At 34.6% G+C, this 27,597-nt stretch overlaps 1 protein-coding gene and 1 pseudogene across 1 annotated transcript; both read left to right on the forward strand.

The window, feature by feature from the left end:
* The first annotated feature begins 8,897 nt into the window (after window positions 1-8,897).
* Window positions 8,898-10,050, forward strand: LOC128235692 (uncharacterized; annotated as a pseudogene).
* Window positions 10,051-19,177: 9,127 nt separating this feature from the next.
* LOC128233570 (uncharacterized) lies at window positions 19,178-27,396 on the forward strand. Its single transcript, XM_052947306.1, has 8 exons — window positions 19,178-19,205; window positions 20,374-20,682; window positions 20,941-21,237; window positions 21,928-22,245; window positions 23,239-23,520; window positions 24,162-24,293; window positions 25,075-25,181; window positions 26,951-27,396. The coding sequence occupies exons 2-8, from the start codon at window positions 20,505-20,507 to the stop codon at window positions 27,092-27,094; spliced, it is 1,458 nt and encodes a 485-aa protein (XP_052803266.1). The 5' UTR covers window positions 19,178-19,205; window positions 20,374-20,504; the 3' UTR covers window positions 27,095-27,396.
* Window positions 27,397-27,597: the final 201 nt, after the last annotated feature.

Genomic DNA, 27,597 nt, shown 5'->3' on the forward strand with positions numbered 1-27,597 from the left:
ACCAATGAATCGTTGATAAATAAATGTTCAGCATATGATAGCAAAAACCTGAGTAACCTTAATAATGGGGGTACCCAAGGTTATAGGATCGCAAAATAAAACATTGTCCAAACATTAAAAGATTTAACCTATATATATATGCCTATTAAAACAAGATATAAACTTATTACAAACTTTTAGTATTCAGCGACCAGCTACGAACAATGGAATTGAATGAATATAAATACAGACAGAGTAATAGTGGTTACTTCTCCAAGGTACGATTCAACCAGACTGGATACCAGTGCACTCTATAAGGCACATAAATCCAAGAGCATTAGGGATTTTTTGCCAAAATATGAGCGCCTGGAATAAAAAGATAAAATGTGTTTTCGGTAAACACTATGAATACAATTGACAGGTTAACGTTTCTTATACTTGGGATGATAAATGAAGAATAAACAATCCACTGCGATTCGGAAATAGCGAATAATTTATAAATGATTTCAATGCACTTCTTAATTGTTATCTAATATAAAATAGGTCAATATATAAAAAGCAAGAAGTACGTAATACAAACACACTTGATAACACTACCAATACATTTACTAATAATAAACGTTCAAGTTACTGCCTCGAACCGGTTAGCGAAATTATAATGATTAAATGATTATCAAATGACACAAATCCATCTGCACCGTACATATTTTGATCAGTAACTAATTCGGTTATATAGCATGTATATAATTGGCATCCGGTGCGTTTGTCCGACGGTCGCTTTGGGCGGATGGGGTATCCACATAGTCGTAAGGGTTTCCTATGTTTCCTTCCAGATCCAAACGTGGCGGTTCATGGTTGTTCTCGACTTGCAACACTACTTTGTTATTTCATTATTCTTCTTTAGTAATGTAAGAAATCAGATTATCATCAAGTATTTAAGTTGTTAATGTACTAATATCCAACATTAACTACTTACCAATTTGCCACATATACATGTATATATAATAGAACGCTTATTGTAGCGGATTGCACAATCACATGCTACACTCAGTGGCTTCTTACAACACGATACACAAGGGTTGTATGAAACAACCTTGCTCTCGAGTGGTATGAGGCCCCTGAAGGTTTCATCTACAAACAGAGTATAGAGTGTACCTCACCGCTCTACACCAATCGGAAAACGTCATTAATGTTCAAGATCAGAAGTATTTCAATACGTGTATTAAACAAGAATCATTTGCAATGTAAAATATTAAACCGTTTCTCTTTTAAAAACGTGATCTTACACGGCCAGCAAACTCGAAAATGATTTAGGTGAAACAATAGTTAGTTGTTGAGTATAGAATACTATAAAATTGATGGTTATACTAGAAAACTTACCAGATTGTGAAGCGCAGTTGCCTCAATATTAGACTGTACATCATCGTACACATGTGTACTTCGCCCTCCTACTGTAGGTCTCCTTAGGCGTATAAGCGTTTCATAAACTGTGTCAAATATATAGATATTGTCATTAATCATGATGTTACAATTTTTGTCTGATAAATATCAAAATTTAAATTCGGAAAGATACGAAAACATACTTTCAATCATTGCACTCATGTGCACGACAACTATTTATGTTTTTTGTGGACACGACATTAACCGATGCCACAAAAAGTCAAGTTTGATAGTATATCATATGAAAATGCTTAACATGTTTCTGTACATTCCATTGCATTATCGATTTAATGACGTTTCTATCTTTCACTTTAAATTATTTGCTCAATAACCATGAGGTTTGCATCGCCTATATTGAAGCACGGTAAGTGTTGTTGCAAGTACAACTATAACTGTTCCAGATAAAGGGCCGACGTATGCCACTGTTGGGTACAAATAGTGCAGGGTTGGTGCTTGCTTCTGCAATAAGATAACATTTCTGTACAGGGTACTCCAGTTTGGCAAGTATGGTTCAGTCTGTATAGTGTTTCGTCCATTTGTAAATGTATTAGTTGCAATTCTTTATATGTAATTAGACTGCCAACTACTGTACCTTGAAAAGGTTGAAAATATGCACAAAATTATGAAAATAACAACAATCAGATAAGGTTGAACTTCATTCAGATTTGCAAGTCAGACGAGAAATATCCAAGTTTGACGTCCGCGCGGCGAACAACCGGGCTTAGAGTCAAGAGTGAGTCAAATGCTCCAACGATACCTGCAAATTATAACGTAAATAAACGTAATTTTAGAGCAGAACTAACGTTTACCTATCATATATAGAGATGTTATGCTTGTTGTAATAGTTTGGTTATTACACATCCGGCGTAGAAGTCAGACGTATTGTATTCAATTGAAGCGTTTCAAAATAAATGACCCATCCTCCGAATACCGTGTTGCCGGATTCACTGTTTTAAATTGTGTGCCACTTTCCAAAAGGTATCTCCATTCTACATCACACCACCAAGGGTAGAACGGTGTCGCTTTCAGTGTAACCTTCCTGTTCACAAACACTAGTCATACCACTGATATCGTTCCATACTGGTTCCTGGCTGCACAGATACACCCAAACACAACTGAAATACTTGTGGTAAACGAAGCAAAAGGGTAAATGATAACGAGTACACATATCACTCAAGACAATAAAATTAGACTCGGAAAACTGAAATCAAGCAATGAATTCAATTATGACATACATCTATATACCCTTAGGGTAGGAAGGTTTCAATACCTATATTCAGTACTTAAAACGAATTAAATGTTTCATTGGTTTATTTTAAAAGTTACAAGCCAGTCCTACTTTACTATTTAGATTTCACAAAATGTTCTTGCTGACTTAGATTGCAACGTTTATTTTTGCAAGCAGGGAACCAAATAATGATGCCATATCTGTTAAGTCGTAAACTGCAAGTGTTAGAGATTAAGCGTGGAACTTATTGGCTATTTCTTCTTTTGAATTGAGTGTTATTATCTAATCGGTAGAACACATTATGGTTTACTGTCTTAATAATACTTAAATCCGTAAACCGTCTATAGTGTTTTCTATATTTTGACCTTAGTTTATCATAAAATATTTCTATGAATTAAGATATTTTGTGTTAGGTAGTTAAAACAAATCTGCCTTATACAAGCGGATTTGCAATACCTGCGAACTGCTTGGTTTAAAACATTGTTGACATTAAATCCTACAAATCAAAAGCTTTTCAAAGCTCAACGAAATAGTTTAGAAGATCGTGACAAGCCATAATTTGTGTACGTAGATTTGTACTAACATACATCGCCCTAAAATCCTTTAATGGGCCATAGTTCTATATCTGATAATTAATAATAATACATGACATCTGAGATTGTTATTTAGCCTCTCTACTAATTCTCTGTCTTGCAAACATGTCAATAAATCCTTGTCACTGTCAATATTTCATATTAAAACGTATTTGTACTCAGGTGTGAATGTATGCTGAGGATAGCAGTGATGAGCTTATGTACTACGTCGACCGCTGGCTTGCCCTTGACAAAGTTGATGGTTCAATCTGTAGAGAACTACCAGCAGTATGCAAAGGCACCCTTAGCCTGCCAGGTCTATATAAATGTTCATTGTACTTAACCCTTAGGCTGCTGATGGCGATTTTAAAGGCTTTGCAAACAGCTTGGAACCAGACCAGATACCGAGTAACTCGGCGCCTGGTCAGGTTCTAAGCTGTTTGCCACTCAGTCAATATATCCCCAAAGTTTTCAGTAAATTGAAAGAAATTTAGAATAAACCAGACGACATTTTTGAGCAGACGACAATTTACCCAGCATGCAAAGGGTTAAAGCTGCACTCTCCAAGATATACCGTTTTGACATCTATTTTATTTTTTGTTTAGGGAAGAGCAAAACGTTGCATAAATATCTGCATACCAATGAGAAAAGATTGCTGACAAATCAGATCGCAGATTTTTGTATTTCCGTTCAAAAATTAATGTTTCATGGCTTTAAGCGTTACTAACAGTTTAAGAAAAATGCATAAAACATTTTTAACTTAAATTTAAAAACCTGCGATCTATTTTTTTGTCAGCGGTCTTATATAACTGGTTTCCATGCATTTTCACAAAAAGTCGCTCGTTCCAAGACAAAAAATAAAACTTATAAGTTGTCAAAACGTTCAATCTGTGAGAGTGCAGCTTTAAACTTCCCACGTATAAATGTTGGGTATTATGTACTGGTATTAATATTAATTGCTTTCAAACTTTGTATCAAGAAAGAAATCAGTTGACTTTTTGGAGTTTGCTGGTGTGCTCTACTGCGTTTGTAAACAGGTATTTGATGACACGCCTGCTTGCAGTGAGTGAAACACAGTTGTCACGAAGGTAGTTCCGTGTTTGTGCGTGCATGCATGTGTGGTCGTACGTAAATGCAGACTAAATTTGTCCCAGCTGTTTCTTGACTGTGCATTATAGGAATTTCTAAAAACTTGCCATGAAGGTCCACCATGGTGAGGTGGTGTGTTTCGAGCACAAGGCGCAGATCTGTATGTTAAAGGTCAAGGTCATGATTAGAGGTCAAACGTTGAAATGATCATTGTCTGGGCTGGACCTTACCTCACAAAGTCCAAGGTCTGTTCATTAAAGATTAAAGTCACACTTAAATATTAAATGTCAAAATGAGTACTGTTGATCGGACTGGTTTATACTAATCCATATCAGGGCTGTAACTTTACCATGAATTATAGGATTTTGAAAAAAAATCATGCTGAGGCGTAGTGTCACAGGTTTCATGTATTTTTCAACTCCATGTTATTCTGTAATGCAATTGATTGGAAGAGAATTCTGTGTGTCAAAGTCTCTTTCACATGTCGCCATTTGGCGTATAGTTGTTATCAGCCTTTCATTGCATCTTAATTTTGATTTTGAAATTTAAACCATAATCTTCAGTGCTACGCTATGTGGTTGCTGTGACAACAGGAAGTTACAAGGATGCTGGGGTGTACAGTGAAAAAGTATTACTCAATCTGATTGGTGTAGATGGAGATATTGGCTTGAGAGACATCACTGGAACAATTTCTAAAAATAGATTCCCTTGGAAGCCTGGACAAACTGACATATTTATTGTGGAAGCTGTTACTTTTGGAAAAAAAAATAAAAATGAAGTGCCCTTCGGCAGTCCTGTTCTAGGTAACTACAAATGTATAGTTGTTCTTTTTTGAAAATAAAGTAATTAATGTGAGAAAAAGTCATGTACAATCATTTAATTGGTGGATTCCTTGAGCTAAGCTGGTCTGATAAGAATTTAGCATTTTTGGAAATGACAAACATGAAGTGTTATCTTGTCCATTTTAGCTCGACTATTCAAAGAGTAAGGAGAGCTATACTACTCACCCAAGCGTCGGCGTCCCACCTTGGTTAAGTTTTAGGTTAATATCTCAGCAACTACTTGAGGTATTGCATTGAGACTTGATACAATGGTACTCAACCATCCATTCTACTTAATAAACCAAGTTAGATAACTCTAGTTTGCATTTAATGCAAAATAATTGCCCTTTATTTTTCGACATAGTAATTGTGGTTAAGGTTTTGCGTGCAAGCACACATCGGTTAATATCGCAGCAATTCCTTGAGGTATTGCATTGAAACTTTATACAATGGTACTCAACCATTTAACCTACTTAATTTGCCAAGTTATGCAACTCTAGTTTGCATTTAATCCAAATAATTACCCTTTATTATTCGACTCAGAAATTCTGGTTAAGGTTTTGCATGTTACCACATTTAAGTCAATATCTCAGTAAATATATCTTGCATTGCATTGAAACTTTAGATATGTATTCCCAACTATATATCCTACTAAATTAATGAAGTAAGATAACACGTTTTTGAATATAATGCAAATTATGGGCCATTATTATTTTACTTAGAAATTCTGGTTAAGGTTTATATCTCAGCAACTACATGATGTATTGCATTGAGACTTTATACAATGGTACTCAACCATCCAGTCTACTTACATAACCAAGTAAGGTATCTCTAGTTTGCATTAAATTCAAATAATAGCTCCTTTTTTATTCGACATAGAAATTCTGGTTAAGGTTTTGAATGTTACCACTTTTAAGTCACCTCAGCGAATACATCATTTATTACATTGAAACTTTACAAACAGGCTCCCAACCATTTAAACTTCTTATTTATCAAGTAAGATAACTCTATCTTTCATATTATATACCTTTTGCCCCTTTATTATGCGATTGAAAATTCTGGTTAAGTTCTTGCATGTTAGCACACATAGGATAATATCTCAGCAACTTCTTGATGTATTGCATTGAGACTCTATACAATGGTATTCAACCACCCAACCTTATTGAATAACCAAGTCAGATAACTGTATTTTGCTAAAAATGGCCCTTTATTATTTGACTTAATTTTTTTTGTTAAAAATGTTCATGTAACCACATTTATGTTAATATCTCAGCACATCTTGTATTGCGTTGAAATCTAATCTAACAGTGATCCATGCATGGTTCGCCAAAACGTTTCAATCCTTACACACTAAAGCGACAGAATAGACAAATCTCTTAGACAACTCTTGTTATAATATTAATTAAGTCTGCAAAATTCTTGATGAGCCCTGGTATATTTTGTATTTTGCATGATTATCTCAGAATGTATAATTTCATCAGGATGTATTATGCGGTAAAAAGTATGATAAGAGTTATTTGTATCTGCATGGCCTTTTGCTACCCAAATAAATCCAAAATGAATTACATGTGGGGCATTAATTTAACATAGAACTTGTCATATGTTTGGCGGAATAATGTGGCAAGTGTTTACAACTATTTAAAACATGTATATGATATTGATATGAAAATCAAATTTGCTTGTAGTCTGAATTTTAACCATGCTCCTATTTTTTCAGATACCCTTGCAGCAGTGTGATGCTTTCATTGGTGCAGTCAATGAAAATCAGGTTCATTGGGTTCTAATGGTAAGAATGACATAAGACAATGTTTCTTGTAAGCTCCGGTTGCTGTGTTTCTATTGGTGTTTTTCAGCATATATTTTCTTTATGAACACTCCATTGTACTCCATGGTTCTATGCCCTACAAGCGAAGTTAAATTTAACTTCAAACAATGGTAAAGCACAAGGAGAGGAAGTGCGCAGTGCACAAGAACCATAACTATTTTTCAACCTTTTACAGAGCTGTTGCCTTTTGGTACTTTTTATTGTCCAGAGCAAGACATGAAAACTATTAGATGAAATTTAATTTAACTTTTACAACAGTTAAGCACAATGAGTTGATTTCCTGTGTACAAGAAGAACTATAACTGTTTCAGATAAACAGAGTTATTGCCCTTTTTTACTTATTCTTGTCAGCAGCGTAACTTCTAAATAACCTACTTTGATAAAGCAGGATGAGAGGAAAATACATGCAGTGTACCATAGTCTGAGAGTAATGGCTTCTTTTCAAAGAATTGGTTAGCCATTTCTATGTTCAGGTGACATCCAGGGGGAACTGATCATCTGACCCATTTTATCAGATCATAGTTCCAGATACAAAATGTTTGGTGTATATTAATTCTATGGGTGAGCACACATCCAAATGAGCCAAGTATAGAAATACTTTTTATCGTGATATACCAACAGTTTCTTGTGTCAGAGTTTAGACCCATACGCTTTTGATATTTGATCCTTTTAAGATTAAGAGAGCATCATGGATAAACACCAGAGAAAGTGGAATTCAAGGCAAATAAGACCAAAGGAAGTGCTTTCAAAGAAAGATAAAAACGATAAGCCTTTATTGATAAGTTCTTTTAAGTTTCACATAAAAAGTTCGCATTGAGCAAGAACTCCAAACATATTCTGAAAGTTAACGAAGATGGCTCTAAAGAGATAATAAAATTATATTTTCATGAGGCCAATTCTTTGGATGCTGTGTGAACACCAATTGTATGTAAAATGTTCAATTTGTGTTTTGTTTACAATAATACAATTGTAGTACTACTTCTGGAAGGTTCTTTAATCTTTAGTTTGTGGATATGGTCTTGATTCAGGCACAAAATGTAGAGTGCCATGGCAATGAAAAATAAAATTTATTTGGATGATTAACAGTGAATAACAGGGTTTGCTTCAAACTATATTTGTTCTTGGTTGGTTAATGCAATTTAATATCTACCTTGCAAATTGCAAAAAAATGAAAGAAAAAAATGAAACCCTTGTGCAGTTCCTGTTGTCTAAGGAAGTCAAGGTAATGTAATTTTTGATAGTTTTACATTTCAACTTTTGCTGTTGAATGTTGACCCAACATTTTTTGATTTTACTGTACATACCATATTTAAACATATATGTAAATTATACACTCTGCCTATTCGGCTGTTTATTGAATTATAATAAGTTCAATGTAACACATGGTACATGTGTACAGAATCTATAATATGCTCCTGCTTAACATAGTGAATATTTGAATCAAGTACATATCACAGTTTTAACAGTGAAATAACAACAGTGAAAATATCAATTTGATATTTTCACTGCATTGCCAAATGTCAGAAATAGTGAGTGTAAGAGAATTTCGAACTGTGAATGTAGTTCATTTTCTCGAAGGAAACGTAAACAAAAATACAGTGAAAAAAACAGAAAGTGATCTTAAAGCCAATTTCTTTCTCACAAGGGAGAACACCGCAACATTCAATTTATTCCACCTGATCAACTAAATGACTTGATCGGCAATTTCTGCTATCTGTAACAAAAAAAATGGGGAAGAATATGAACCGACAAGTTTGAGAAGCTTTGTCAGTTCTATAGACAGACACTTGAAGGTATCACAATCAAAAGAATGCATCGTAAACGACATAGAGTTTGCAAAATGTCAAGATGTGCTAAAAAGCAAACAGAGATCACTGAAAAAGCAAGATCTTGGAAACAAACCAAAGGCCGTAGAATCCCTGACAGATCAGCACATTGAAAAAATGCATGAGGCAAAAACCCTTGGAGATTTCACTGCCAAGTCATTAATTCAATCCATGTGGTTCATATGTGTCATTTCTTCGGGATGCGCACTGGCACTGAGATCCATAAGCTTAAGTGGGGTGTTGGTCTCGATGAAGGCTCCGGACGCTGGTTCATGCAGCTGTCTACAGAAAGACAAACAAAGACCCGTACTGGGGTAAATGCACGCGACATAAGGTATTTACATAACAGTGCCAGTCATATCAAAGCTAAGAACTAAATTATACTTTTGTGTAACAAAATGCTATTGAGAATTTGATTTAAATATGAAAATTATCAATAATTATTATTTCTAAACAAATAACTTTTCCTCCAAAAACAGACAAAATCAACCAAGAGCTTATGCTGTGCTGGGAGACCCTACAAGAGATTTTGTTCATCTATACAGAACATACACAGACAAGCGCCCAGCTGAAATGCTTCAGGAAAACAGCCCGTTTCTTCTCAGCATTTGTACTTCACGTCAGGGTGGATGGTATAAGAGATCTGCAATGGGTGTTAACAAACTGTATAACATCATGAACGAAATGAAAGCAGATGCCGGCATTGACGAAGCGAGAACTACACCCTACAGGTACATATGTAACAATTTATTCAATAAAAAATATCTCACCCTTAAGTTTTTTCCAGCATATTTTCTATAGTTGTTTTCCATTGTTGCTGCTCGTGTCAAACATTTGCTCTCGTTTGGATAGATATATTTCAAACAACAAAACTAATGCTCAAACACTTTTTCATTTCATCTTAGTCAGTTTCAGCTGTATTTTGTTATCTGTTGATGTTCTTTTGCAGTGCCAGAAAACGAATGGTTCAGAAGCTCAACGACGAAGGTGTACCTCCCAACCAAATCGTACAAATTTCAGGCCATAAGAATATAAACAGCCTGAATAATTACAGTCAATTGAACACAAACCAGTCGATGGAGATATCGGATATTTTGTCAAATGCCAATTCCAATGGTGGACCAACCAATGCATCCAGAAGAAACTTGCCTGCATCCGATTCTGCAAAAACATGTCCCGTGGTTTCTTTGTAAACACCAATTTCATGGGAAATGTCACTTTCAATTTTAAGAATCAAGAACAAAACACTCGCAAAATTAGCATGTGGTGAACAGAAATCCACAAATTCCTTCTCCATGTACAGTCAGGCGGTGAGAAGACCTGTCTACAAGAGAATCCGGGTGGTAAGTGATAGCGAGAGCGATTGAACTAGTTTTTAAAGTTAAACATCCGTCGTTTTATTTGTAAACTCCCATTTGTTTAACTGACACTCACTCGACTTGAAATATTCCATTCACTTAACGCCGAAGCGTGTAATTCGGTTTGTATTCATGTGCTCTTTAATTGTATTTGTAAACTGTTATTATTTTGAAAATGAATAAAAGTTCATTAATGAATTATTTTTTATTAAGTTTGCACTGAAACATCAGTAATTTCTAAACTACAGCAAAATTACTTGGACAACAATTTTTTCGGCGAACCGGAAATGAAAAATGAGGTCACTCAATTTGCATGAGGGGCGTTCTACGGGTATTGTCGTAAATATTACTCTTTTGAAAAAGGGGGTAATTAAGAAATAAATTAAAAAACTAATAAAACTCCGAAAATAAGCATAAAAGAAACAGAAAATTTGTTTATTTCAGCGTAAGATCGTCACACGTGAAAATATGTTTTTCTATGACACTCGTGAAATAAAATACGATCTTACGCTGAAATAAACAAATATCCTCTATGTCTTTCCCGGTTAGGAAATATTTAATATCATAACAGTCTTAGATAAACAGCAATGAAAATGGCCGGACAACAGGACTGAATATGATAACATGTATGGGTTGATTTGGCTTTTGTTATCCTTTGTGTAAGAGTTTTTAGTTCTAAAAGTATTAGGATAAATGCTATCTGATGTTTTTTAGGCAATATATGTGTATATTTTTATCTTTTTTGTTAAATGTTCTTGTTATCACACTTGTGTGATCAGGGCTTTATGAAAAAGTTGATTCTATTGCATAAGGGTATTGTTAAAGGAAAACAAGATTCATTCTATTATTTGCCCCCTCAGATTGATCGTGTTGTCGTGTAGAAGAGTGATACATTGGATATATTTAAGAGTTGAAACTAGACACAATTAAACACATAGACTATGTGTTTGATGTCGGGTCCCTGAGGTGAGCTTTGCTAAAATTTAAGATTCTATTCAGATTTTATCATTTTTGTAAGTTAAACATTGTCAATGTTTTGAAATATGTGTTAGAGATTGAACTCCAAGCACTTGTTGTCCACATGTACGAGTTAAATGTCTTAGTTTCAGAGGTGTGAAATTGCTTGTCTTACACATGCTTGTGTGTGAAGTGTTCATGACTATCACATATGTACTGTTGATTTAATAGAACACTGACAGTATTTAATCTGACGAAAGGGTCTTGTATATGTGGTCTTTTTCTTCCACTAACTAATGGGGCCTTATTGTTATTTTTCTTTAAATGATGTCCAATTTTCCAGGCAACCATGATGTTTTACAAGAAGAAAGGGTACTCGAAAGCAAAAGCAGAGGAAATGTTCAATAAAGGTAAATGCAAACTAGGGTTTGGAATCAATATTCATTAAAAAAAATTTGGCAATTTTTATAACATCCTGAGAAAATATCTTTGTCAGAGTCTATACAGGAAACTCTTTGACTTGTCTGTCTTCTGTCTGTCTGTCTGTCTGTCTTGCCAACCTAAACTGAAAATCCATGTACATCAAAAATGTCTCCATAGTTTGTGTAGGAATGATTTCTTGTGATATCTCTAGTAATATGTGGAAATATCTTCTGGTCTGTGTATTCCTTGGTCTGATAGTCTGATACTAAGAATGTTTTATTTGGTTGAATTTTCTTCTATATAAGATTTGTAGTAAATGAAAAAAAGTTGTAAAGTTAATTAGATATGATTGTTATTGAATATTATTAATTATAATTGTTATGTTCTAAAAGTCTCAATCCTTATGTAATCTACATATTTTACGTCCAACAGGTGTGGGGCACACTAAGGGGGAGATGAAGGGTCATCATGCACAGGGAGTTTCAGAGTTATCGAAAGTAAAAAACCAAAGTGAATCCATTTCATTATTAATGTCGTAATTTCCTTTTTTACGGAGAGTGAAACTCGAGAAGGATTTAAACCAGTTAGTAGCGCCAAACCTCACGCTTGCCAGGCATCAAAAATATTTAAGGAATGATCCTAAGTGAATTATTTGTAGTGGAATTATTTTACATTTATCGATGCTAAAGAACTCACTTTCTTACATTTGAAAAATGTATTTATTTTGTCTTTGGCTATTGACTTATTACCTACTTTTCGGCATGAAATTTGCAATTGCATTTTATGACTTGGCCATTTGCAAAAGATTTAAGGTTCATGATTGTCACCAAAAAAGAAATATTAGGGAAACATTTAGCCTCCCTACTTGGACTTAAGGTATACACCACTTCTCCATATTAAAAACGTATCAGAAGTACGGACCCATGAACAGCATCATGAAAACGAAAATAATTAGGCCCTTTTAAGGAGTATGAGGTGATGATAATACTACAGTTGCTGATGGACAGACGGACAAAATGTTAATAGAATAATGCCATACATTTACTGCCATCACACCCTATTACCACATTGTAAGAACAAATGTCATTGGAAAACATCTTAAATATTGTTGGGGTTCAAGGGTACCTAGGGTACTGTTAATCGGGCTGGCTTGAATTAAGGACGAGGACAAACAATGGCTAGACAAATCGTGTTAAACTGTAATACCGGTACTATTCAGTAAATACACCAATAATATTACGTTGTTTCTCTTTAAAACTGTGATACACCGTTTATGTTCATAGTCGTTTTCCTGACATTACTTTATACTCTTGACACCTTAATATGGCTTTATGACTTTCCTTCAGCTAATAATAGATGCAAGACAAAGAAAGTCACTTTAAACGTTTATATGTTTTATTTCTATGGACGGAGAAATAATGTTTTCAAATAACGCCAACACAATATACCCCTCGATTATCGCGTTACACTGTAATAATATGTCGCTGCGTATAGTTCATAGTATACAGTACAATTAATATTCATTTAAGTCAGCCTTCACTTCCACATTCAACAATATCATTAATAAAGGTTAAAGAATTCTATTGTTTTAAGTTATAAATCGTATTTGCATAAAGTTACTATAAACTCGTATAAATTTGTATAAAACAAAGTCTAGCCGTTTTAAACAATTCAAATACTGCCGCTATAACGTACTTTTACTTGCGTAAAGCTTTAAAACAATATTTTCAATACTGCGGCTGTACTCACTAATGGCAAAAATGTCTGAACCCTGAACTGAAAAATCGCAGCCCTTTTATACTCAGAAAAATATATCGATCAAATAATTGATCGAAAAGACTCGAAAAGTGAATCGAAAAGTGTCGAACAACTTGATCGATCTAAAAATGCGATCGAAATGCTATCGAAATTAATCGATCGTTTCCGACACTGTCTACGACTTTTAATTCTAAAAATAGAAACATCAATGTCTTTACTCTGATGTAAACAAGACTGGAATGTTAGTATAACTGAGCAGGCTTATGGAATATAACAGTGGTAGCTGCAAATCACTAACCGTGAAATTATGCGTAGATGTACTTTGTGACCTTGAGCGAAAAGGAAGTGCATACATGTAAACAACAAGATGGCTGACGCAATGATGCTTATTATGATTTTTAACCTTACTAGTCGGTAAACATATAGGAAAATAGTGTTATTTCTGTGAAACTACCATAAATGTCAACGGGTGGGGTAATGCAATAAGATAATTTCATATCTGTAAAATTTGTGCTACCCCACCTGTGTTTCAAAGTAATCGAGGATATTGATTATATCATATATCACAGGTAAGTCCCATTTTTACCATATAAATTCAAATAAATTGTAAAATGCAACTTGTTATTGTTAATGTTAATGATATTTTTAGAACTCAAATTTATGGGCTGGCCTTGGGCCTATCAATATCGAGTCAAAGATGAGCCTATCTAGACCTGCCCACTGCTTGTCGTCTTATAGAAAGCATGATAGTTTTTATATGTAATGACATCAGTCTTCTGGCTACCGATTGAGAAGAAATTAATGCGGACGATCTAGTCTCGAACTGAACAAATAATAACCTCCGTCTACTGTGTACCCCTAATAAGCTTAGCTACATTTAAGGGAAATATTAGACCTGAGCTGATCATAAAGTGACACACAACTGCAGGTTGAAGCCATAGGAGATATAACTTAATGGGCGCATAATATGGACATACGAGACCTCAGCTGAACAATGGCCTCCATCTACTGGTTGTCGCCCTAATAGGCACATAATAAGGACATATTCTATCCCACAGCCGAACAAAAAGTGATCTACGCCTACTGGTTGTCGCCTTATACAATATATTAAAGGGATATTATAGTCTAGAACTGTATATCAAACGGAGTCCGACGGTTGTCGCCAAAACAGGCACACAATAGGGACATACTAGACCTCGGCTGAACATAAAGTACCTGTCTACTCGCTGTTGCCTTCTTATCTACAATACATTAAAGGGACATTCTAGTCTTGAACTGTATATTTATTGTCCTCCGTCTACTGATAGTCGAATTGGAAGACCCATTATATGGACGTTCTTGTCTTAAGCTGAACACATAATAACCTTAGGCTACTGGTTGTTGCCATAAAAGACACATAGAGACAAACTAGACTTCAGCTGAACATAAAGTTACCTCCGTTTACTGGTTGTCGCCTTGAAAGAGCCTAATGCGGATGTTATAGTCTTGAACTGCACACATAATAACATCCGTCTTCTGGTTATCGCCTTGGAGGACCCTTATACGGACGTTCTAGCCTTGAACGGAACTCATAATGACCTTCGTCTACTGGTTATCGCAATAGAGATATATATAGTGACCTCCGCCTACTGGTTATCGCCTTATAAAATACATCAAACGGACGTTCTAGTCTTGAACTGAACACACACATAATGTCCTCAGTCTACTGGTTGTCGCCGTATCATCCATATATAAGAGACATACTAGACCTCAGCTGAACATATAGTGACCTCCGTCTACTGGTTTTCGCCTTACATTTTACGGACCTACATTATAGGGACATTATAGGCTTGAATTGTATATTAAATAACCTCCGCCTACTGGTTGTCGCCTAAGGAGACACATACATGGGGAACATAGCCTGAGCTGAACATATAGTGACCTCCGTCTATTGGTTGTCGCTTTAAGAGACCTTTTAAGGGACATTCAAGGCCTGCGCTGAACAGAATTATAGTTACCTCAGCCTAATGGTTATCGACTTAAGAGACAACACTCATGTGGACATATTAGGCATTAGCTGAAAACCTGGACCTACTGATTGTTACCTCAGACACTTTAGGTCTGAGCTGAGCATATATTGACCTCCTTCTACCGGTTGTCGTAACGTTAAATGATTGTCCTTCTAGATGACACTCTCTCCCTATATATAGGGGACACGTTGACGAATATTATATTTCTACAATATTGACAAAAAATCACGGTGACATGTTGTTATTAACCTAAAATGCAGTTTTTTAATAAAGATGTTACGAGTTACGAAATAGAACGTAAATGGACTTTCAACGTTTAGCTTTACGTCTATGGCTATACTCTAGAAAGGCCTATAGTATATGTACGCACAAGGGGCCGTACCGTTCATGCAATACACATGGCGATAAGGGCGATAACGTTTTTATTTTTATTCCATTACACAATATAAGATTCGATCAACGATTCACCCAAAACATACTGAACATGATTCGAAACACTTTCTTATATCAGGCCAAGAACAGTAACTATGACAAAAGTTGAGTAGGCATTTGCTACGTAGTTTTATAGTTGAGAATAACCTAACCACAACCCAGTACGGCATCGCTTTTTCACAATAAAATTGTAATATTCATAGCTCCGCCCAAACTACATATACTGGATGTCGGATAGCACCGTCCTTATCCATTGTGGAAACATTGCTTGCGGAACAAATATAATTTATATTGATGAATATTACTGCTGTAATTTGGTTAATCTTATTGAACATTTCTTCACAACTGATAATAATTATTTTAGAAAATATTGTCATAGAGTTTCTTATTTCTTCATTGGGGAAGATAAATATTGTTCGCACTTTCGGTCCACAATTGCCTTACTGAAGTACCGGAAACACTGCGATTTATTGTTTTGATTTAACAATGGACTGAGCCGTGATACATGTTCCTATCCTCAGACAGATGGCGAAAGTAGTTTATTCTTAAAAATAGCCACTGTAAGAACTTTAAACAGGAACGATAGGAAACGATAAATTATTTTTTGCATGTTTTATCGTTTTATAACAATATAGCATGATTTAAACTTCAGCCTTAATTAATCTCATGCAGTGTCTAAAAGTTTCGATTAAGATTATCAAGGTTACGTGTATCTGCACATGGACTTAATATCGCGAGTCAAAGATCGCCGAAGCCCAATCCTTTACCGTTGATGACAGGAAATGTAACAAATGTAACAAATGTCAAGCCTTAGAAGCCTTAGAAGCCACTTTGTTCTTGAATGTTGGCTATACTCTGATGTAAGATTTAATATCTACCATTATATTATAGACGTAGAACAAACATGCAATAGTTTGTTCAACTAATTACATCTGATAATGAAGATGCGTTAAGTAAAATCAGTACATTGGTATATTTTTGTAATGCATTTAAGCTAGATCAGACGATATATATGCATGTGTATTGTGACCTATTCGTTTATCATGTCACGTATTGTATTGTAAAGTTAATTAAGAATTTTTGCTTGTTTTAAATAAATGTATGATAAAAATACCGTTACGTAATTGAGTGCCTAGCTCTAAGAATTTAGTAAAACTAATTCGAATTTGAAAGTCTCATTAATAGTGTTAGGAAATACTTCTGGTGTAGTACCTCTTGCATGAATCAAACTAAGTACGCTTTTAAAAGTAGTAGTCATGATTGCTAAACTATATAAGTACGAATAAAATATATAACTTATCCCTTCGATACATACTTTCTGTCTGTATTGTTACTAGACAAAATATTTTCACAAACTGTTCATGTACACTGATTCCCGGTAGTAAGTTACCTTTATAGTTTTAAACCAATCTTGTCTGATTCAGGTAAGACTATTGAAAAAGTAGTTTTTTAAGTTTAAGTGAATTCCCTTAACCTTCTTATAGTTTCGTCTGGTTTGTCCGATATAGGAAGTTACAGATATTCGCTAATATAACTATCATCATACAACAACTATTGCATTTAAGTATGTGTAAAGTCTTTTTTTCATTCAAAGTTATAATTTATTCACATTTATGTTGAAGTTTGATAAATATATTGAATCTTGAAATATTTTGATCTATTGAATTTGATAGAGTTAATGTTTTATTTACATGAGGTTGTTTAGTTTTGTAACATGTGTGAATTGAATCACAATAAACACTATATTGTACATTTATTTGTTCACATGTGCCATGACCCATCTGTAAATAAATTTTGAATCCTGGAAGTTTTCAAACTAGTTTAGCCATATTCGCACAACTGTGCACGAAATATGAATTTACTAAATATTATGTTCGCCGCTGTCTGTAATACATTTAAACAATTGCAAGTGTGAACAGAAAAGATAGGAAAAAAGTGATTATATTCTTGTCTGAAATTGCATCTAATCAACCAGGTTTTAACTGAGTTATACATATGTCCCATCATTTGACTTGATATTAGGTTAACGATTGCATTGAACAAACAATCACTATTTTTACAAAGAAACCTTATAACCAATACAACGTCATTGTAGATATTAGTTACTAGTTACTGCATTCACATAACAAGTTATTTCAAACTATATACGAGCGTTTCGCATAATTTCAATGTGTGAGGTATCTAATTTGCACTATGTTGTCAAATACAACTTTCAAGAATAAGCCTATATTATAATTGAATAGCCTTGTAATTAATGCGCACGCAAGTTATTTAACAGTTCGGCTCCGCCTACTTAAAACCGCTCCGGTATGGAAGTTATTGAATAGACGAAAAAAAGGAAACACTATCAAACATGGTACAAGTAGAAGGTATAGCGGCTTTGATTGTCTATTCAAACCATTGTCTTACGAGATAATTTATATAAGATTGCCATGCCAATGATTGTTTTGCTTTATATACATAATACACATTTAAATGGTCGAGGATATATATTACTGTATTTAAAATATGTATTGTGTAATATTAACAACATTCCTTTTCAATGTTGTGTTTAACGATTTAAGCATTTTATTCACAACATCACGGTATCATACTTGCGTTTCCATCGGTCGAATAATTGAGTGTTTGTTTTGCCTTACCCCGACCCAAAAATCGTCGATGCTACATGATTTCTTGGCGTACACGTAAATGGACACATTTATTTGAGCTTCAATTTATTGCCGGGACAAAATTTGGGTTATGATCATGTAAACCGGATTTTGTTTATTTTCATCACTGTGAGACGGTAACACAACCACCGTTTCAATACAGTAGAACCCCGTTGGCTCGAACTTGCTTTGCTCGAAATCCTCGCAATCTCGAACTGGATTCAAAGGACCAATTTATTTATGCTAAACATAAGCATTCCTGCTTGGCTTGATTTTTCCTACGCTCAATGTATTTTCGCCGGTCCCTTAGATTTCTAGCCAACGGGGTTTGACTGTATATTGATATTGATATGACAATGGTTATACAACCTTTGTTTATTGCCTTCTGGCGTTGTTTGTCTGGTTTGATGATAATCAATTTTGTCTTTTACCCGCTTGAATTTTTACATGGCTGTTGTATAATTCTGGTGTCATTCCTGAAGTTTATGTTGCAATATTTTTCGTGATTAATCAGGGTTTTTACGCGCATTGTTTTCAGAAGCTTTCGTTAATATTTCCGGTCGGTATTCGCTAACAAAAAAACAATAATCATAGTTGGACTGTCATCGTATTGTGTGGTTACATATACCATTGTTAATACGTTTAATCAAGGTCGAGGCCGGAACCATTGTTCTTCAATGAGCCAGTTGAGAAACAAATTCTTCTTTGATAGAACTAGCTCGTGACACATACCAGGCTACCACTTTTCACATTTCTGATGCCCGTTGATCAGTGCAGTGCAGTACATATACAATTGTGTCATGGATAAATGGTGTTGGTATCTTTTGATATCTGGATTTGGTAAGTTGTTAAATTTTCTCACAGCTGATGAAAAAGTAGTTGTGTCAATTAAAGTTATTGTGTGTTTTTAAACTAAAACATAGATATGTAGTATTAGTTGTATAAAGTGGACGAAATTTGTAATTGTAAAAAAAAAGCAGAAGTAGAAGAAGTTGAAATTTTATAACTTCTTTTGAAATCGTTTTAAGAAGTCGTCTTAGTACCTGAATTACATTTTTAATCAACTTTCGAGCATCAAGGCCAAAATGAGTTGAGTGTCGAGGCACTTCAATCCTTCAAATAAGCGTTATGATGCATGGCAACCATGCTCAACAGCCCGGCTTTGCCTTGTTACATTATATTAAGTCAAAATAAAAGTTGCCTCTTCATTTATTTAATATAGGGTTGAATTTGGGTTTCCAACGTTTGTTCAAATTCCAAACCATCCCTTCTCGCAGAACGTAATTGCTTAGATAAAGGTAACACTAATTCCAAACCATCCCTTCTCGCAGAACGTAATTGCTTAGATAAAGGTAACACTAATTCCAAACCATCCCTTCTCGCAGAACGTAATTGCTTAGATAAAGGTAACACTAATTCCAAACCATCCCTTCTCGCAGAACGTAATTGCTTAGATAAAGGTAACACTAATTCCAAACCATCCCTTCTCGCAGAACGTAATTGCTTAGATAAAAGTAACACTAATTCCAAACCATCCCTTCTCGCAGAACGTAATTGCTTAGATAAAGGTAACACTAATTCCAAACCATCCCTTCTCGCAGAACGTAATTGCTTAGATAAAGGTAACACTAATTCCAAATCATCCCTTCTCGCAGAACGTAATTGCTTAGATAAAGGTAACACTAATTCCAAACCATCCCTTCTCGCAGAACGTAATTGCTTAGATAAAGGTATCACTAATTCCAAACCATCCCTTCTCGCAGAACGTAATTGCTTAGATAAAGGTAACACTAATTCCAAACCATCCCTTCTCGCAGAACGTAATTACTTAGATAAAGGTATCACTAATTCCAAACCATCCCTTCTCGCAGAACGTAATTGCTTAGATAAAGGTATCACTAATTCCAAATCATCCCTTCTCGCAGAACGTAATTGCTTAGATAAAAGTAACACTACGTATACTATTTAAATCTGCGTTGTACATTGTCGTTCGAAATCACTATTTCAGCTCTTTTAACTTCTGCCAGAGAGCAGTATGGAACGATATCAGTGGTAGGGCCTGCGTTTGTGAACAGGGAGGTTACACTGAAAGCAACACCGTACTATCCCTGGTGGTGTGACGTAGAATGGAGATACAGAATGAAAGGCGACACACAATTTCAAATAATGAATGCGCCAGGTGTTATAAGATATTCGGAGGATAGGTCATTATTTCTAAAATGGTGGGCTTCTAATGTATACAACAGATCCCACTTCTACGCCGGATGTTCAACAAACACAACAATAAGAACACGCTTAATATCTTTAAATATGAAAGGTAAATATCGTCCATTCTAATGTGTAAACCAGTCTTGTATTTATTCTTACTAATCTATATAGATACAAAGTGTGTGAGTTTATCTGTGTTTCTGTTTATTTTTTATTTAGATTTAAATCTTTAAAGCCTTCTCACATACACGCATTTCGTTTTTATCTTATTATTTGGCTTGTCCATATTGTTCTTTTTTTCTATATAAATACAGAGCAAAGGAACTCATTTAGTTGTATTAATTAATCTTATTTACGTTATAACTAGATATTGTTGGAACATGTGGAGCGCTCGTGCTTCTAGGCCCGATTGTTCGCGACGCGGAAGTCAAACTTGGATATTTTCCGTCTGACTATTCAATACAACATCAAGCGTATAGTGGACGAACATGGAAGAAAAATCTCGAGGAAATAGAGCTACGGATAGGTTCTTACGAAGAAGAAATAGTTTCTGAATATTTTTACGTATTGGTTATATTTAACTTCGACGAAAGAGATGAGGGGATGTATATTTTAAGTTGCAATGAAAGTGGAAACACGGATTCCGTGCAGCTTCAATTTCCAGGTACATTGCCTTTACTTATCCGAGTATTTTTAAGTTATGTTTTGATATGTCAACTTGGAATAAACAAAAGTCAAATATGTACAAGAAGGATAAATAGTGTCGCGTAGAAATTAGATTCATGAGCATTCGGGCAAGAAAAGCAAATACGATTTTGGTATTACAAATGTGTCAGTTTGCAAAACGATTAGTATGAAATGTAAGTTAATTGGATCAATATCGAGTTTAGAATAAGTGTTAGAAATTGTTGAACATGCAATCGATGAAACTAAATAATGTGTGCAACTCCTTAATACTATATACGAAGACGGTTTGGTAAAGTGCACCTACATTTGATTTGGTAATTATTTTGTTATTATAAAATGCACTTAACTTCAAATTAATATTCATCAAACTAGTGTAATTTACACCTCCGTTCAAATATAAAGTATAACTCGAGTAGAAAACACTATACTTTACATGCGTTCAAGGCTTAGTAGATTACGGTAGCACAATATTAAGTCTCTAATCGAGAATATTAATCACGACCTATCTGTACAGAGTAAGACAATTTCCTTTTTAAAATGCCCTGTTTAAAGTCAGCTATCGCATATCAAGTTACTTTTAATACACATTAATGCCAATGGTCGTTTTAAATGACATAGGAAATGGACTTGGGTTTCAGACATTGGCATTTTCTCTTTTCCATTTCAGATCCCCCATCTGACATTTCGATGTCCGTTATCAAAACACATGACTACAACAAAAATAGTTCTGCCTGTTTCTTGGATGTATCATGCCAGACAAAAGAATCAAATCCACCTTGCACGATTGAATGGTCAAGTGACAACGATAATTTAAGATATATTAATAGCAGCAATTGGACTAAAGAGGAAGGTAGAAACTACCTTTCTGTTTTCAACGCGCTTTACAGGGTGACAAAAGACAAAACTGGTGGAACTATAACATGTTCAACAAAATGTGATCATTTCCCATCTCATCTATATACAAATGACACAGTATATGTTTCAAGTACGTACTCGAACTTACTTATTTGTTGACTTTCGTTCACACTTTCAATCGAACAGTGACGTCTGTTTTCGTGTACAATCTTCTCCCAAAGGGGTCCGTCTTCCGTTTTGTACTTATACATTAACATATGTTTTATTCAAGGTGTTTTACCCACATCTAACAAAAGTGTTCACCAATCTATTCTTAAATGTGTATTAAAGCCTGGGTGCCGTTTAGGATGAAAAAAATAGAGAGAGAAATAAAAGTGAGTTTATTTCTCTGATAGAATCTCATATAATGTCTGATAAATTCCCGAGGTTCACACAATGCTTTATTTAAACGAAATGAAATGTATACGAAATAACAACTATATTCAAACTAATCCACTGACTTACTTTTTTGCTTATAAGGTAGAAAACATTTGCCGAGCATAGCATTAATATTTGTTGTGAAAAACTCGCTCATGTTTCTCTAATATGTACTTTTTTGTTTATGACGAAAGTATGGCAAATCATAAGTAGTAAAAACTAAGATACTTAAAGCTGAAACCCTTCAGAAAATTTTGATATTGGCTCAAATATTGCTTTTGAAGACAATATTTACATCAGTTGTTTGTTGTCGATTAACATTATCACGTGATGTCATCAATTTATGATTAATTGTCAAAATATCGTCGTTTTATTTTGGAAAATATTCTTCGTCTTGTGGATCAGGTGTTGTTTTTGGGTTGGTGTTTTTGCTTAACGGCATGGGTTCGCAAATCATAGGGTAAATAATGTAAAAATAAATGTTTTCAGATGCATTGTAGGGAAATCCATTTAAACCGAAAAAAACTTTTAAACTAAGAAATGCAAATCATTGGCATTCTGAAAGTCACGTGATATGCTTTTTTTGTAATCACGTCTTGTGCGCTATGTTTAGGTTTGATAAAATTATTGATAATTATTGTTTTGTCTTAACTGGATACTTGTTTTACTTTGTAACTTTCTCAACAATTTCTTCACTACATTACAGGTGAACCAACCATGCAGTTTAACACGACATCACCTGTTCATTTATATCCGAATATTACAGTGATCGTCAAATGTCTTGTTGATGACTGCCATGTTATAAGGCAATGGACGCTTCGATGGGAAGATGAAAATAAGACTGAAATAAAGACTTGTAGACAAACAGAGGAATGCCTGTTAACACTGAATTATACGGGAGATGAAGAAATGACATACAGTTGCATCGCATGGAAATCGGATGAGCTTCTGAGAAACTCAATGACAGTTCTGAACACAATGACAAAGGGTTTGTAAATAAAGTTTCAACTATACATTTTAAATAATACCGAAACCAGGCGTCAACAATTCTACGTGAATAACACGATTAAAGAAAACCTTATTTGTACATGCAATCCCTTATTTTTAATTTATTCCTTTTAACAATTCAATAACTTATGACATTCAGTTTGATTGAGAGAGACATTTCTTTGATATCAGTGTTTAAATCCACACAGTAAATGTTTGTATCTTCGGTTATTTTGATTATTTATATTCAAATACGAGACAATTGGAGACTAAGTGTATCTTGTATGTATCGCAAGCTATTGAGATGTTTACGGTGCTACTACCATCCGAAAAATAACTTGAAGGTCTATGAAATAAATAAGATACATGCATTTACTGTGTAAAATAAGATTGTCTTAAAAAAAACTGCTACACTAAATATGCAAATCTGAATAACGTTTAACATAATTTGATGTTTTTATTTTTTTTTTTCTTAATTTTGTACATAAATAAAATACACAAAATATGTGCAGCCTTTTCAATGTACAGTTGTTGGCATTATGTTTAATCCACCAAATTGCAATAAATACAACAATAAATGGTCAAAACAACATAGTTAGAAACCGTACTTGGCTAAACGCAGCAATTGCTTTCTATTTGCAGAAGCAACAACCAACCCTGCACTAGGTGTGACCCAACACTTGTATACGGTCATTTACGCCGTATCGGGATCAGTTCTACTTTTACTTGTAACAACGTATACCAGTCTTATATGCAGGCATTGCAAACCTCATGGTAATATGTCACAATGATTTATTGAGAAATACCATCTAATAAAAATAATTAAAACTCAAGGTAAGCTATTTGTGATCGTCTGTTTCCCGTTGACAATGTTTCACTCAGTACACTCAGTGGTCTAATGTTCACTTATCTGTTACAGAAATACATGTCAACTCAAGTGACGACTTTTTATGTTAATCTATCTGATTATGTTAATCTATCTTTGGACATATACGTATGTTACCTCATTGCAAAAAAAACAGCACAACTTGTCTCTGCATCTCTTACAATCATAATTGAAGGTTGAGAAAGTACAACCAGTTTGACTTATGATGTCGGGTACATCAGCAGGCCACTAGGTCGAAGAAAAAAGAAAATTGTTTCAACGATATTGCAAAATCATTTTCACTTAATCGATAATATAATAAAGCTACGGAAACATGTTCAAAACACAAGACATCTCCTGTTATCTTTCAATGGCACATGGATCGGAAGTACAAAAATGCACAAAAATACACACACCTCACGTGAAAATAACGTTGATGTGTTTCTGTTAATCTTGGACCGATCATTAATGAATTTTGAGTAAATGAGCTGGAATATTGTCATACGTGTTAAGTCATACTTGGTGAACAATAATGGTATCGGTTAATGTCGCTTATCGTGTCCGCAGAAAAGGAAATACACAAATTGTGACGCTCACATGATACAATTGGCATTGCAATGAGTGAAAGATTGTGATCGAGTCTTTTGGAATTTACAAGCATTTTATTTTGTTTTTAATTCTTTGACACAGTTTATGAAATGCTTCTACGCCGAAGAAGAACTGCAGGGAGGGAGCGAAGTGCACATGTGTACGATGATGTTCAGCCTAATTTAGAGACAACTGAGCTTCACAATATAGTAAGAGTTCTGCAAAGTATAACTATCAAATGTAATGTCTTCTTGACGTAGAATAATTTATTGTTCCACATAAGGGTCCCCAATACAATTTCATATCGATGTTGCTATTCGTATAACATTACATTATAACAAAAAGGATTAATTATTTAACTTTCAATTGATTATTGTATATTAGTTATATACATAGGGGATACTATGATAGGACGCTTTTTATGTGACCTGTATCACGTCGAGACCGCAGGTCGAGACGAATACATGTTTACTCGTCGATAGAGACGTGATGCAGGTCACCAGAAAATCGTTTTATCCTAATATTACATTTATAATATGCCTGCCTAATTAAAAATTATTTTTATTTTTCGGTTTCAATTTGATTGTCAAATGCGCGTATGCGCGTATGAATTCGAATGTGTTACGTAGTTGTGTGTATTAAAGTCAAAGGAGACTACTACAGCGAAACGAAGTCAGAAGTTTAAAAAATCACTTATTGAGCAAAATTAGAACACAATATTTTATGTCTTAAGAAAATACTAAACAATTATTAAATGTCATTGCACAAAGACAACCACAAAAAACGGTACTTATTTTACGAGTACACACTAATCGTCATTTCATGTAGACGTAACACAGCCATTTTAACACAGTAAATATTTGTGGGATCTTTTGACGATCATGATATGCAGAAATGAGGGTAGTCAATCGCTATTTCTATCGATGACACGAATTCGCTTTCGTCTTTGTATTGGCGAGCTGCTAATATTTATGACAATAAACATGGATAATGCAACAATTTATGAACTTCGAAATGGCAAATAACTAGTTCACTCAAGAGTAAAGTAGCTGTCTAGATAAATTGGAAGTGTTCTCTGCTTCGTGCTTATCCTCATGGTTCTTTGAAGAACCATGTTGTGAATATTTACATGCTTTTGGAGCGTGAGTCAAGTTAGATAATTTATTTAAAATTTGGCAGCTTCTACCAGTTGTTTTGTCACGCTATTTTTAGCAACGCGAAAATAGTTCTGACACTACACATGGTTCTCGCATGATACGGAATCAGAAAAACGACAGTATGGTGATACGGATATGGCGCTGTATTTTCACTGTTGGATATGAAAAAGAAATTTGACGGTATATAATAAAAACAAATACAATTGACCTTGTACATGCATGACGTTTTATCATTGGTGTTGAGCGCTTACATGATTAGGTTGAGGGACACTCTAAACACTTTTCGTAGATGAAACCTTCGCTGGCTTCATACCACTCGAGAGCGAAGTGGTTTCATACAACACTTATATCGTGATATCGTTTGGTTAGAAGTCACTGAGGGTTGCATGAGAATGTGCGAGGTATTGTAAATCTCCGGTTACCATCAGTGTAACTATAATATATATATGTAAATGTGGGCGTGTGTGTGTGTGTGTGTGTGTGTGTGCGTGCGTGCGTGCGTGCGTCCGTGTGTGTGTGTGTGTGTGTGCGTGTGTGCGTGTGTGCGTGCGTGCGTGCGTGCGTGCGCGCGCGCGCGTGTGTGTGCGTGTGTGTGTGTGTGTGTGTGCCTCGTAATGATAAAATTATGTGACTCACAATTCATTTAAACAATATTGTCACCAATACCCCTTTTCGATGATATAAATATAGTAAACCAAAACCTACTTGATCGTCTTTTTTTAAAAGACAAAACAATATAATAATAAAGTTTTTATAAAGCAGTGTTTGTGTCACTTTATGTATATTTAAGTTATCATATAATGCTTTATTTACATTTGAAGCAAGGAGTGTCTGCACGTGCAGTCGAAAACAGAGACGCACCACCATTGAATATAGAAGGAATTCAAGTCTGTTCAAAGGATCTTGTCAGCCACTACGACTATGTGGATCCCCCATCCACCAAAAGTAACCGTCGGACCATATAATCATTAGAAGTTAACTGACCGATTAAAGACCCTAACTTGAAAGTGTATTGTTGTTAAATGTATTGAATTGATTTGTTTTTACACGTGTGTTTTATTATGCACGTCTTGCTTGTATTTCATTAACTTTGACGAAATTAATGTTAGATAGTAATTAAGAAGTGAATTGCAAATTTGTAAATCATTCGCTATTTCCGAATCATTAATAACGTATCCTTTATCTTTCAACCCAATCATTTCCAATTGTATTCATACTATCAACCGGAACGCATTTATCCTTTTCCTCCAAACGCTCAAATGTCGGCTAACACATTCCTGCGTTTACTATTGAGTGGAACGGTGTTAAGTATGATTAAATCGCACAATGGAGGAGTTACAACTGTTACCCCGTCTGTATTCATCCAATGAGATTGCTGGTATCTGGTATTTGAGTATGCTTAAAATGTATATTTTGTTTAATTGCTTTAAAGTTTTTAACTTGTATATACAATAAAACTGTTTATGTG

Source organism: Mya arenaria, chromosome 5 (assembly GCF_026914265.1).
Source record: "Mya arenaria isolate MELC-2E11 chromosome 5, ASM2691426v1".
NCBI classification, from domain to species: Eukaryota; Metazoa; Mollusca; class Bivalvia; order Myida; family Myidae; genus Mya; species Mya arenaria.

Excerpts from the sequence above, each read along its gene's own strand:
- LOC128233570 (XM_052947306.1), top strand. The coding sequence starts at position 20,505 with ATGAAAGGCGACACACAATTTCAAATAATGAATGCGCCAGGTGTTATA. Across the intron at positions 20,683-20,940 it reads AATATCTTTAAATATGAAAG|ATATTGTTGGAACATGTGGA; the intron begins GTAAATATCGTC and ends CGTTATAACTAG. Across the intron at positions 25,182-26,950 it reads CAACTGAGCTTCACAATATA|CAAGGAGTGTCTGCACGTGC; the intron begins GTAAGAGTTCTG and ends TTACATTTGAAG.